Source organism: Micropterus dolomieu, linkage group LG23, assembly GCF_021292245.1.
Source record: "Micropterus dolomieu isolate WLL.071019.BEF.003 ecotype Adirondacks linkage group LG23, ASM2129224v1, whole genome shotgun sequence".
Taxonomy (NCBI): Eukaryota; Metazoa; Chordata; class Actinopteri; order Centrarchiformes; family Centrarchidae; genus Micropterus; species Micropterus dolomieu.
This window is the reverse complement of record NC_060172.1, coordinates 19201084-19214042: the sequence shown is the minus strand read 5'-3', so window position 1 is coordinate 19214042 and position 12959 is coordinate 19201084. Positions and strand designations below refer to the sequence as shown.

General features: G+C 40.5%; 1 protein-coding gene across 1 annotated transcript in view; it reads right to left on the bottom strand.

The window, feature by feature from the left end:
* Window positions 1-12565, bottom strand: part of LOC123963749 (reticulon-4 receptor-like 1) — a 30854-nt gene extending 18289 nt beyond the window's left edge. Inside the window, exon 1 of the mRNA XM_046040792.1 lies at window positions 12457-12565. Within this exon, the coding sequence (XP_045896748.1) occupies window positions 12457-12565 (109 nt within the window). The remainder of the gene's footprint in view (window positions 1-12456) is intronic.
* Between the last annotated feature and the right edge of the window lie 394 nt (window positions 12566-12959).

Sequence of the window (12959 nt, the reverse complement as noted above, 5' to 3'; positions counted from 1 at the left end):
AGTAGAATTTTAAAGTCAATTCTAAAACATACTGGTCAGTGTAATGAAGCTAAAATAGGAGTAATGTGGTCATATTTCTTTGTTCTGGTTAAAGACGCGTCCCAGAAGCGGCTCTCTGCTCGGCTCTGCACAGAATAGGTAGCAGTTCTATTTTTCAAGCAGCACAGAGCAGTAGAAGTACAAAATGCAAACACTGATTACAAAATCAACAAAAGCTAAACATGTTAGCAAAATCAGGCAGGCAAAATGCTCTGAATCTGAAAGGCTCCTTGTGGGAAATGCAGCCTGAAGTTGACGGAACAAAACAGGGTCACATAGAGCTGTGAAGAAGGTAATAGAAGCACAAAAAAGACAAATTAATAACAAGTAAATAACATGGGGCAGGCTGCACGCTGTGCTGCTGAAATGCTTCTGAGACGCTTTCAGTGGACACCGTAGCTGGAGTCAGTGGATTCCTGTTTTCACTGTGTTCCGACTACGGCTGCATGATATTGGGAAAAACAATTACATTGCTTTTGTTTCCTGCAATGTATATTAAGGTCTGAAGTAAATACAGAAAATTTCACCAGATACATGTAGTGTGTTATTCATGTACAGATATACAATTAACAATCATACTTTTAATCATTTGTGTACTTTAAAAAGTCTATCCTCTATGTGCATACTGTGTGTAGGTGTGTATGAGAGTGATGGAAAGAGAAAGAGAGCTGGTTGACATTTTCCCTCCAACTAGCAGAGGGCTGGTGGGCAATGCCAGTAACACAAGTCTGTGTGTGTTTGTGTGTGCTTTAACAAATGTCACTTTCTACTGCCAGCTTATGGCAAACACACACACACACACACATACACAGAATGAGGGTACGATTGTTCTCTGCTGCAGGGTTTTGCATGATGGTAAACTGTCTCACTGCACCGAGGTAAACTGTATGCCAGCACACACACACACACACACACACACACACACACACATACACACACTCTTTATCGTTGTCTGTCTCTCCTTCAATTAGAGCCCATATGCTAGAAGGCCCCCAGCTCTCCATGTGCCCCTTTGAAGTGAAGTAGATTAAAAAAACAAACGTTTGGAAAACCATAAATGAGCATTTGCAGAGCTGAGAATAGAGGAACACACACATAGACACACATACACAAATTCCCAGAAATACATTTATTAAAATGCATAGACTTACAGTATCACATGTTTGCGTACACTATGGAGCAGACATGAATACATTCATCAGTGTGCGTCTAAATTCATAAATACTCACACAAACACAGTGACCATATTAATATTTGACTAGATATTCTATATGACCTCTGCCTGTTTTTATAAATTTACAGTATGTGCTGAGAGATAGGTCGAAATAGAAAAAAAAAGTAAGTGTGAGTGGCTTGCCAAATGTCCTCTCGAAAAAAATCCAACTTATGCATTCAGGAAAAAGCATTCCCTGCTGAATGTAGAGCAGGTTTGGGAAATTGGATTTTGAAGCTATTTTGTCCACTTCTTTAACTCCATAGATTTCTCTGCTCAATGTATTCACTGCACAGGGATTTGTTACCTGTAGTGCTTTGCATTATCTGTCTCTCTCTGGTTGGCCTTTACAAAATATACACAGCGATTACACTCTGACTTTGCAAAATGCGCATAACACCGCGGATGTACTCAGGCACGCGCACACACCCACACCTGCTGCGATCAGCTGGTATTTACTCCTCATCTCACAAGGCTTTGGGATCGCCCTCACAACATTCAACGACTAAGTAATTAACAGCAGCGCTTCTCAGCTGGGAGGCAGAGACAAACTGCGTACACACATTATCAAGAACACACAAAACAATGCAAATATGCACAAGCAGATAGGCCTAGACAAAAATGTAGAGGAAAGCATAAACTGAAATATCACAAAACACACAGAATAACCTCAACCTCAACAAAGGATAATTCTGATTTTTTCAACGTTTGGCCATAATTCTTATTGGTAATACTGTAGAAAGCCCCCTTTAGTTTCAGTTGCTAAGCCTTGTTCTTGCACTGCTGTTTGCAATGATAACAGTGTCAGTTTTACCATCCAAAATTGCAATAACTTATAACAATGTGTCTTCAATACAATGTAAATTCATACAGAAATAAACAAAAAAATAAGCTTCTTAGCTCTAGCTGATGACAGCAAATATTGTCAGCTGAAATGACAACTGTCACTAGCAGATTGTACCTGCTGTAGCTAACTAAGCGTAGGCTGATGGTAACGCTAAAACTCTGTTAGTTGGTTAAAAACTTGTTTCAAAACAAGAATTTTGTTTAAGTAGTCTTAACAAACCATTCTCTCTCCCCAACACGTCACATATGGACACATTGTCAAGACCCATTGGCTTCAGTTTGTAACACACTGTAGATCCCTATAGCGTCATAGTTGAGTGCAGTGGGGGGAAGCCCTGCTGCAACAGTTTTTGAGGTTGGCATATGATATTTAACACAAAAGACTGAGTAAGGTGGTGGTTGGGGTGGATGGAGGGCCATAACCCGGACTTTGAATCAGGAGTTTGTGTCCCTTGTGAAACAAAAAGTCAACATTAAATATTTTTATTTACGTTAGGCAAGTTACATAATTGCGTAAGTTACGCAAGTGACATTAGTTAACTGACACGTTAACTGCCATAGTTATTTTAACCCAAACCATCATCTTTTCCTAACCTTAACTAAGTAGTTTTGTTGCCTAAACCTAACCAAGTATTTTTTGTGCCTAAACCAACTTTAGTAACAAAATGGCGATGTTACAAAATGTTTTATTTTGAAAGTGTAACTGGACATTGCATTTCTTATCACTAAGTGTTGCTAACTTGACCGTGGAGCTCTAAACGTATAAAAATTATGCTAAAGGGGTACCCAGGGCGTTAAAAAGCGATGCCAAAGGGCCTTGACCAAGCGTCAATATGTGACATGTCGGGAGTGAGAATATGTTGGTCTTAACTATACACAAAAAGGCTACATGGATGACATAATGCTAAAAGACTAAGTTTAAAGCTAAATGTAGGTGTAGCATGAAAGGACTACAAATTTCGTTTTGTTATGCAACCTTGTGCTGTATAATGACATATAAACAACCTCGTACCTTGTATGTCCCAGGCAAAAAGTCGGCCAGCTGATGGCCTACATAGAAAACATGCATTGTTCTTCTGCTTAAATGTTTTTTTTTGAAACAGGATTTGACAATATGGAATGACACATATGTTTGGCAAACATAACGCTAAGTTTGGCTGTAGTTACTACAGTGTAACCTTCCCCAAACTAAATGAAGCACACTCTAAACTCTGATATATTGGCACCTTGGCTTCAACTCAAAAAATACCTGTTCAGGATTGGCACATCCACTAACATAACCTGTAACCCCACATAATAATGGAAAATACTATGATAGGTAGTAAGTAAACGGTCAGTTACTGAGACTTGGTGTCATGTCTAAGGTTTGTTTGACAGGGCAACAGGAGCCAGTCAGACTGTCAAACTGTCTGCAGTAAACATCTATCACAGTTTATTTCTGTGTTATAATTACAGACATTTCCAGTGTGCTCACTTTCGTTTTTTACACCAAAACAAGTGGTTTAAATAATCTGTCTGAAGAAGAAGCTGTAATAAACCAGGATTGTCCTTTAAACGCTCGCTGGAAACAATAACATGATGACAAAGAGCAGACCTGAAAATGTTAGGCTAAGCTGCCACAAAGCAAACCTTTTGCCTCTTTTAAAAGCAACCTGGACGACACCCCCACAACTCCAAAGAGCAACTTTTCTGCTGTGATAAGATAAATTCTGACAGCACTTCAGGAGCACAGGAGAGTGTTTTCTCTTGTTTCTTCTTCGGTCTCCTGAGGTTAAACTATTTGTTTCTTGGGTTTTAGTGGCATCAAGTCTTACGGCCATTATGAAACAAACTTCAACAGTGACAAGAAGGTGAGCAGGGGGACATGCGCAGTGCATGTGGGGGCAAGTGTCTGCATGCATATGTCATGTGTCATCAGTATATGCAGGCATGTTCCTGTGTGTCATTGATCCTCAAGTCCAGTTCTGTTTTTTGTCCTTCCATGTAATTAACTGCAGTCAACTGTCGGCTCAGGTGTAAATCAGGCTCTAATTAGATTGCTAGAATGAAAAGTAGCTGACAGAATAAAAATCCAGAATGAGAGGATTTGGGGAACTGGTGGATATATTCAAACTGCCACTGTAGAGCACTGAATCACACCCACCTGTTGATAGGACTGACTGCTCTTTACTTACTACACCAGAAACCAGCAGAGAAATCAGTCTAAGGTGAGAAATCAAATCACGTGTACACGTGTGCTCAACTAGCCTCATTACTGCAAAAACTAAATTATGTTATAATCTGACCATTTCTTCCCAGCAAAAGTCTGTGCCTCCTTTGTTGTTATGCTGAAATCTACTGAGACGCAGTGAGGTGCCACATTTGAGACTAACATATATTTAAATTCTAAATAAACCTGATAGAAGCTACATTTCACCTATTGGCTAGACATGCAAATGTTTATTTACTGTATTATGCGAAAGAAGCTTTCAGTGTTGCATCGTCTTCTAATGCATTAACGTAGAAGGGCTAAAAAACAAATGTCGAGTAGCGTAGGTGCAGACATACTTTACATCCTTGGCCAACGCAGTGTTATTTTACACCTAAGTATAATGTCTTTCATTAAACCCACTCTGCATATGTCTTACGCCTGTTGTGTGAGTTTATAAATCCATAAAATGTAAATTCTTGCCATAATGTGAGAGGTTCAGTCAGATCTTATATTTATGTGGCAGTACAGTAAGTTGGTATCGTCAAATCTTGCTCTCTAAGACTGTGGGGGAAATCTCTGTCACTGTCCAGTGAAAACCACATGTCTTCAAATTTGGTAAATTTATATTTTAAAACCATTTAAAAACAATTGGAATATTAAAAACAACACATTGTAACAAAACTGAAAACAGGCATGTTTTTTAACCTCAGGAAAAGTTGATGTTTTGGAGGTACATAGCGTTCACGGGACAGCGACAAATTTGCTTTTGTTGTGGATGTTGGTTCATTTGTGAATCTGTGCAGAAGTGTATACGCATGGATAGAAACAAAAAGACCTGGTGAATGAGATCATGGGTTGATCCTGGGTGAAAAGGAGGTTGTTGACACATACAAGAAGAGAAAAGAAGAAAAAACAGAGAAACCCAGATGACGAGAATCATGGCTTCCTTAATAAGAGATGATTTAATCGGCAGCTTAAAGATCAGAAGACCAAATCTATTACACTTAGGTCACCCTAAACAGCTATTCAGGTTTCTAAAACAACATTATCGCCAACTCTCTCTTCTGACCTTTTGAAGCTGTTTTATGGCAAGTACACAGCAGTAAACTGTGCGCTGAGCAGCTGCCAGGTATGATGAAATGAATAGCACCTTTGGCTTCCTGTGAAGCTAGATAAAAAGTTTACAAAAATGTGTAGGTCACAAAACAAACCATACACATAAACCAATGGTAAACATTTGAGTTATAGCACAAACAGAAAATATCTATTACTCAAAACTAGGGACCACTGGTGTGGCAGCATGGGAGTTTTAAAAGAGTTTTATTTATTTTTTTGTGCACCGTAATTGACAACGGTGCACAAAGAAGTAGTGAGCCAAATGTGTGAACATACAGCAGTCACATATGAATGTAGATGTGGTGCACACATACTGGACACTGCTTTCATTTAAGCTCTTCATCATCATCATCTCTTCATTACTGGGCCAGTGTTTGCTCAAAGTCAAGCCAAGATCCCAAAGTTTCCAAAGATAGAGCATATAAGGACGGGCTGAAGTTTGGGGAAATTGGCACGTAAAATAATGCTCAAAACATCTAGAATATTTCCAGCAGATTTGATCTCTGCTGCCACAAACACAAGGCGTCAAGAACTCAGTGTAGCATATAACTGCAATGACGTTTTCGGAAACCAGGAGATTCTGGTATATATTCTGGTAGATATATGTGACATTTTGGGACAATTTAAAGGGACAATCAGAGTTTGTGGGGATAAAACAATAACTTAAAAGTGCTGTACAGTAAAAAAAATCAGCTATTTTAAAAGTGATTTAAAATAAGTACATAGTTTAGGCCCCATGACAAGAAATCTAAATTTATTTTTGTTTTCTTTGTTGAAATCTTAACATCTTAGCACTTGTGGTCATCATCATCGTCCGACATGTACAGTAAAATGTCGTATAGATCATCCAGACAAATCTATTGTGGGAACAGTTTTTTCTTTACTTAATCCCATGTCCAGTTGGTATGTTGTTTTCTCTTTTGTTTTGTGCTGTTTCTCTGAGATCTAATGTATTTATGATGTGTGTGTTGTAGAAAATGCACAGCGCTACACTTTACTGTAAGCATCAGAGCTGCTCTTCTCCAGATCCCAAAATACTGCACAGTGGGTTTTCTGCCTAGAGACAGACACGCACAGAAAGATTGAGTAAGAGAGTAAAGATGAAAAAAGGACAACAGCACAGCACAAGGCGGGTTGGGCCTGAATGAATAATAGGCAATCTATAATGGATGACAAGTTGACCAAGTTCTTTCTCTCTCTTTTTTTCTCCTCCTCTCATTTCCTCCCTCCCTTTGCTTTCTTTCACTTTCTCCTCTTTCCCTCTGTGCTCCTCTCTCACTGTGACACCATGTCACTGCTTTGAGGCACATGTTCTGGAAGAAGACGGCGACTGCCATCCTCCCCTGAGCCTCTTAGCTGCCTTTGGAAGAGAGCCGCTTTACTTTATGGGCTTCTCAAATCTCCTGGAGACATTCTCTCTTCTCTCTACTTCTCAAAAAAGTCCGATTAGAGGACAAGGGATGTAAAACAGGGAGAGAGGAATGAAGAAGGAGGAGGTTGGAGTGAGACAGGAGGAAGGATGACTGGAAAAAAAGGAAGTAAACACTCAGAGATTTTCACAACAATGTAAAACAGGAATCTGTGTAAATGGAAAGAGACACTCTGGGGTGCAACATTTGGCACCTGCTCTCTTGCACTTTGTGCCCTGCAGTTTGGTTAAATTGATGCATTCACAGTGAATCATTCAGTGAGTAAGAGCTTTAACACAGTTGTACAAAATCATTCATTATTGGCTCCACTCTTTGAAATTGTAAAACAACTCCAATATGACTGCAGGAACAGACACTAAGTGAGAATCTGTCAAGTTTCACCGCATTTTTCTTCAGTTTGTTCATTTCTTTCTTTATTCATTGTCAGTCATAAACATTAGCACCTGTTATTAAGAATCCTGCCACGCTTGGCAGCAAGCAGGATATAGAATGGTGCAGCTCCATGGTGTTTTGTTTATAACAGCTGTGTTAGTTGTCCATAAGCTTCTAAGCTGCCTTCCCTACCGCGCCACTCCCAGTGTTGCACAGACCTCCTGTGGTGCTCCTCTGGTAAGTTTATTGTACACATCAAAACAGAGCACAGAGCGTATTACAACATGGAGAGAGCTGGAAATAATAGCTGGGCAAACATCTACAGCCTCTCTCTGCTTTTTGTGTGATGATATTTGACACGGAATCCACCTTGTTGTTGAGACAGAGACAGGAGAGAGACAGGCAGAGGTGGAAAAACCTCATCAGATTTATGCTTGTTATTGGATATTAATGCCGGGGCTGAACAAATGCACATATTCTGGTAGGGGGCCAGTTCTGTTACAGAGACACTGAGAGTAGTGACACAGCGAAGAAAGGTAAAGATTAGATGAAGTGGATCATTTAAAAAAAGGAGGGTTTAAAAAGAAACAACCGCTCAGGTGATTTCTTTTTCTATATCAACATCTACTCTCCCCTGTTGGTGTAGCAGTTGTGCAGGAGACAGCTGGGATCCAAATGACATAGCACTCTGGGACCAGCTCAGTTTTTCCATCACTCATTTTCAGTCCAAAACATTTTCACTTTCAATAATACTCTAAACTGCAGTCGTTTCACAGTGAAAAGATTAGAAACTGTTATTGCCTTATTGTTATTGCTATTTTTGGTTTGATCTGTCTTCAGCCATCTTTCAGCTGTTAGCCACATCAGTAGTCTCTCTCTCTCAATACAGCAAACACCTGCGAGGACATCAGCTGAAATATTTAACACAGCTCTCCCAGAATCCACACTCAGCATACAAGCGGCACTATGTTAGCACAGTTAACCTCACCCAAAATAATGTTGATGTTGTCTCTTCCGTGCAGCTCTCACTACCCATTACTAATTGGCATCTTTCAAGATTTTACGAGGTCAGAACTTGATTTAAAATTAATTTGACTTTGTTTTCCAGTCACTGCACTGTGGCTGGATAAGCTGAGATCAGGATGCTGCAACAAACATAACAACACCCATTTGACACATGAGGCACAGGCACATAGAAGCTAAATATATTACAATGAAAGCAAATGTTTCCTTCAGTAAAATGTAAACAAAGATGTGAGGCACTTGTCACAGCTGGTGACTGTTATTGGATTGTTTTGCACTCGTATACAATGACAGCTGAAATTGTGTTTTTCATGCTAAACAACATGGAAATCAAATATGAACAATTGAATACTTTGCATGATAGATGTTTCTGGTGACTGACGGTATTTTCGCAATCTGTTTAGAAATGGGATTGTAGGGTTTTTATTTTCATTGTATATTTTTCCATGTACTGTTGCCATACCCCAAAGATGTCTCTCTGTGTAAAATCCTAAACACCATTAAGTTAATACCAAATCCCTGGCCTACAGACATTTTGTTTTATACCGCAGTACACCCACCGCTATCCCTTAACAGCATTACAGGAAAATTACATCAAAAATATCAGCTAGACCCCCAAGTTAGCTCAGTATTTTTCTGACGTCTGAAGGCTGCAATCACACGCAGAAGGGGAATCTAAAAACATGACCTTTGGTGACCCAAAATAATCTCACACATGAGTCAGCAGAGACAAGACTGCCCCACAGAAATGTTACTGTAGCAAAATAAAAATAAAGGAGATGCACGCACATACACAAAAAGAAAGACAAATATTAACTAATTGTCTTTTTAGTTACTCTTAAGCCTGCCTTTGTTTGCCACCAGAACACACAGTGGGAAGTTGGACAGAAGTATATTCAGTATATTCCTACATAAAGTAAAAGATCCAAACATAGAATTACAGTTCTACTAGCTTCACAAGAGGATATATATATACATATATATGTGTGTGTGTGTGTGTGTGCATACATGTGTGTGGACGCACTGCTGTTTGACTGACAGCTGAGGTAATTATAGTTCCACAGTGGCAGTAACCCCTGCGCAACCTCTCAGGCTGAGTCCTCGCACCCCGGCACTGATGAAGCCCAGCGCGGAAGCTAATGCCAAAATGCATGCTTCATCTGCTGAAAATATACCTACTAAATGACCAGGGGAGGAGAGACGGACAGAGTGAGGAGGAAGAGAGATAAGATAAACAAAAGAAAAAGGGGTGCACAAGTTGGCCGAGACTGAACTGACCAACCAGGAAGTAAAAGGTGGTCAATAGAGAAATGAAGATTATCAGGAAGAAAAGTATAAACCTGCGTGAAGAAGTTGGAGGGGTGGGTAGCGAAGTGTTGGTAGATAAGGGTGACAACCGCTGTGCACTGCTGTACTAACAGGGACAGGACCAAAATAAACCTGCAAGACCGAGCAAAGGTGAGAAGACTCAACCATTTTTAATAGACAGCGGGGGGGGTATAATTACACCATTAAAACTTATAGCTGCTCTGAAATCAATATTTCATCCATTGTTAATATACAAGTGACTGTGTAATATGAAAGGGGTTGTTCGTAGTGACCATAGACCATATAAAACAAGTGGACATGACTTCACCCATTGGTTTGTGGAGTACTATTTTGAAGCCTCGAGTCTGGCATATTGGCCGCTGCTATCTTGTTTAAATTAAACCAGAAGTGACTATATTTAGACGAGAGTGTGGAGCTGGGGATGGATATGCATTGCTATGCCTGACCGATCTCTGTGGTAGCAACTTGTCAATCACAAGGTAGCCACGCCCTAAAGCAAACCCTGCTTTATCGTCTATTTTACTCTAAATAGGACTGTAATTTAAAAGTCATGCTGTATCGAAGAAGACTTGAAACTAGCGACTGAGGTCATAAACTCATTAGGAAAGTGTTTATTGAAGTAATAAATCGAGTGAGAACTAGGTTAATTTTGTATGTGGTTCAGAGCTGTAGCAGTCTACAGTGAGAGGGAAATGTCTGGTTACCTAACCAAGCAACCTTTTTTGCTGGGGTTGATGGATGGGTCAGCAAATCAACAATCAATATTGTTTTCTAACCATGACCAAAATATAACTTTAGCCAAGTCGTTTATGTACCTAACCAAACTTTAACCATACTGTAGTGTGTAGTGTGGTGGATCAGAATGTGGTCAAATGAGTAATTTTTCTAAATGTTATTATCCCTCATTAACCCAACCACCAGTGCTTTCCTCATTTCATCCACCTCTGCATGTCTAAATGTATATAAGCCCATCTAACCCCTTTCTCTCCCGTTTGTCTCAGTCCCCCCTCCCCAAACTCAGTTTGTTTCCTCTCTCCATGGGCAGCATGGTGGCCCAGTGGACGGCACTGTGGCCTCACAGCAAGAAGCTCCTGGGTTCAGACCTCGGTCATCCCAGGCCTTTCTGTGTGGAGTTTGCATGTTCTCCCCATGTCTGCTTGGGTTTCTCTCAAGGGCTCCGCTTTCCTCCTACTAAGACATGCGTGCAAAACTTCGTAATTCCACCATTGTAATTGTTCTTATATACCACAGGGGGATCATAAAGCAAGACGCTTATGGTGATATCTCAACCCCAGGGTTCCTAGATGCTCCGGCCTCCACAACCCAAATCAACCCACTTCATACCTACCTTCTCGACCCCTCTTTCCTCCCCTCTCAACCTCTCCATCCTATCCTTCCTGAACCTCCTCCTTAACCAAATAAACTACCTCTTGTTCCTCAATTCGCGTGGTCTTACTTATTGAACTATTGTCATTTTTTGAAAGCAATGAGAAATATTATGATCCTAGCGACTGGAGCACCACATCAAACAATGCTTGTATGTATTGTTTGGGAAGGCAATGACAACGACGTCGTTTGTAGGACCTGGTTTGTGTGTGTCGAAACCTGTGTAAGTGATGCCTTAATCTCCATTTAGTAAAGACACTGTAACTAGGCTTAAGAACAGCTGGCACAATTGGCTCCAGATGTAGATGTCCTTCTCTTATCTTTTCCCTCACTCTCCTCACCTCACCTCCTCTCTCTCTCTTTCTCTCTGTCTCTCTCTCTCTCTCTCTATGTTCCAGGTCTTCACTAGTTTAATGAAATATTCATCTTTTCCTGACGTCGCCTTGCTTTCTTCCCCTCCCATCTCTCCACCTCTTTCCCTCTGCCTCGTCTGTTAAAATCCAAATCACAGTTATTGTCTCCTTCCTCATCCTAAACCTATCAGTGCGTCCCCCTCCTCTTCCATCACTCTTTCAATCACTCCCCTCGTCTCCTCCCAACTCTCTCTGATGTCTTTCTCCTGTCATTTTTTTTTATCTGACTATGCTAAAATAATCTGTAATCTGTGGGTTTAGTCTGCACAGCGGCTGTACCGGAAATGTTAATGTTAAAGGATCACAGAGCAGGGGATTATATAAATTACTGTGATGTACAGCAACAGAACAGCTCAGAGGAGCTCTGTTAGTTAGCTATCTGATATACAGCAGAGTGAAACATGCTCTACTAAGCCTCATAGGACTCCAGTGATAGATGATAAGTAGAAAGAATTCAATAGTGCAATTTATCTGGGGTTAGAAATAATTTATCACTTTACATTTTATGTATTTCTCTTTCGAAGTTGCTGATCTACTGTGTATACTCTTTATGCCTAAAATGTCACAATTCTGCTGAAATGAGGCACGTGAGTCTCATAATTGGATTTGACATATAAAGAATTCAAATTTTGATTATGTTTTAGGATGCGCGCATATGGTCCTACACAGTTTAATTCTGTTTGCTTTATTCCTGCTCAATTTCCAGGTATTTTATGCTGTGTATGTAAATTTTGCAGGGATATACTATAAAGGACTCAGAGAATGCATACCTCTGCCAATGCTGTACAGTCCTCTTAAAGGTCAAATTCCTAGACTTTTTAATTTGCATGACAAATATTTACAGCTAGTCATAGGATATCACCTCATCACCAAATATGCCTTCTACCACCTCAAGAACATCTCCAGCCTTCAGGCCTTCATCCTCGGATTTTGTGGCTCAGTTACTCATAAATGCCTTCATCACCTCCCACTTGGACTACTGTAATGGTGTCCTGTTCGGGGCACCCAGCAAAGTCCTGGACAGGCTTCAATATGTGCAGGAATCAGCTGACAGGGTTCTCACACTAGTCCCTGGCAGCACATCACCCCAATACTCACTCACCCTCACCAGCTCCCGGCCAAATTCTGCATCACCTTCAAAATTCTCCTCCTCGCCTATAAATCTCTCCATGCCATTGCCCCCCTGTACCTCCTGGACGTTCTCCATCCCTACACCCCCTCCTGGAATCTGCGGTCCATGGACAAGGGTTTGGTCTCCATACCCCACACCAGACGACGGACTTTTGGGTATGGAGCCTTCAGTGTCACAGCCCCCACCCTCTCGAAGGCGCTATAAAAATGGAAGTTGTTGTTGTTGTTATTATTATTATTATTATTATTATTATTATTATTATCCATCCATCCATCGTCATCCGCTTATCCTGCATACAAGGTCGCGGGGGGCTGGAGCCAATCCCAGCTGACATCGGGCAAAAGGCGGGTTACACCCTGGGCAGGTCGCCAGTCCATCGCAGATTATTATTATTATGTTGTTTATTATTATGGTATTGTTTTGTGATGAAATGAGCATATTGTATTGTTCACATTAATGATTCCAAGCA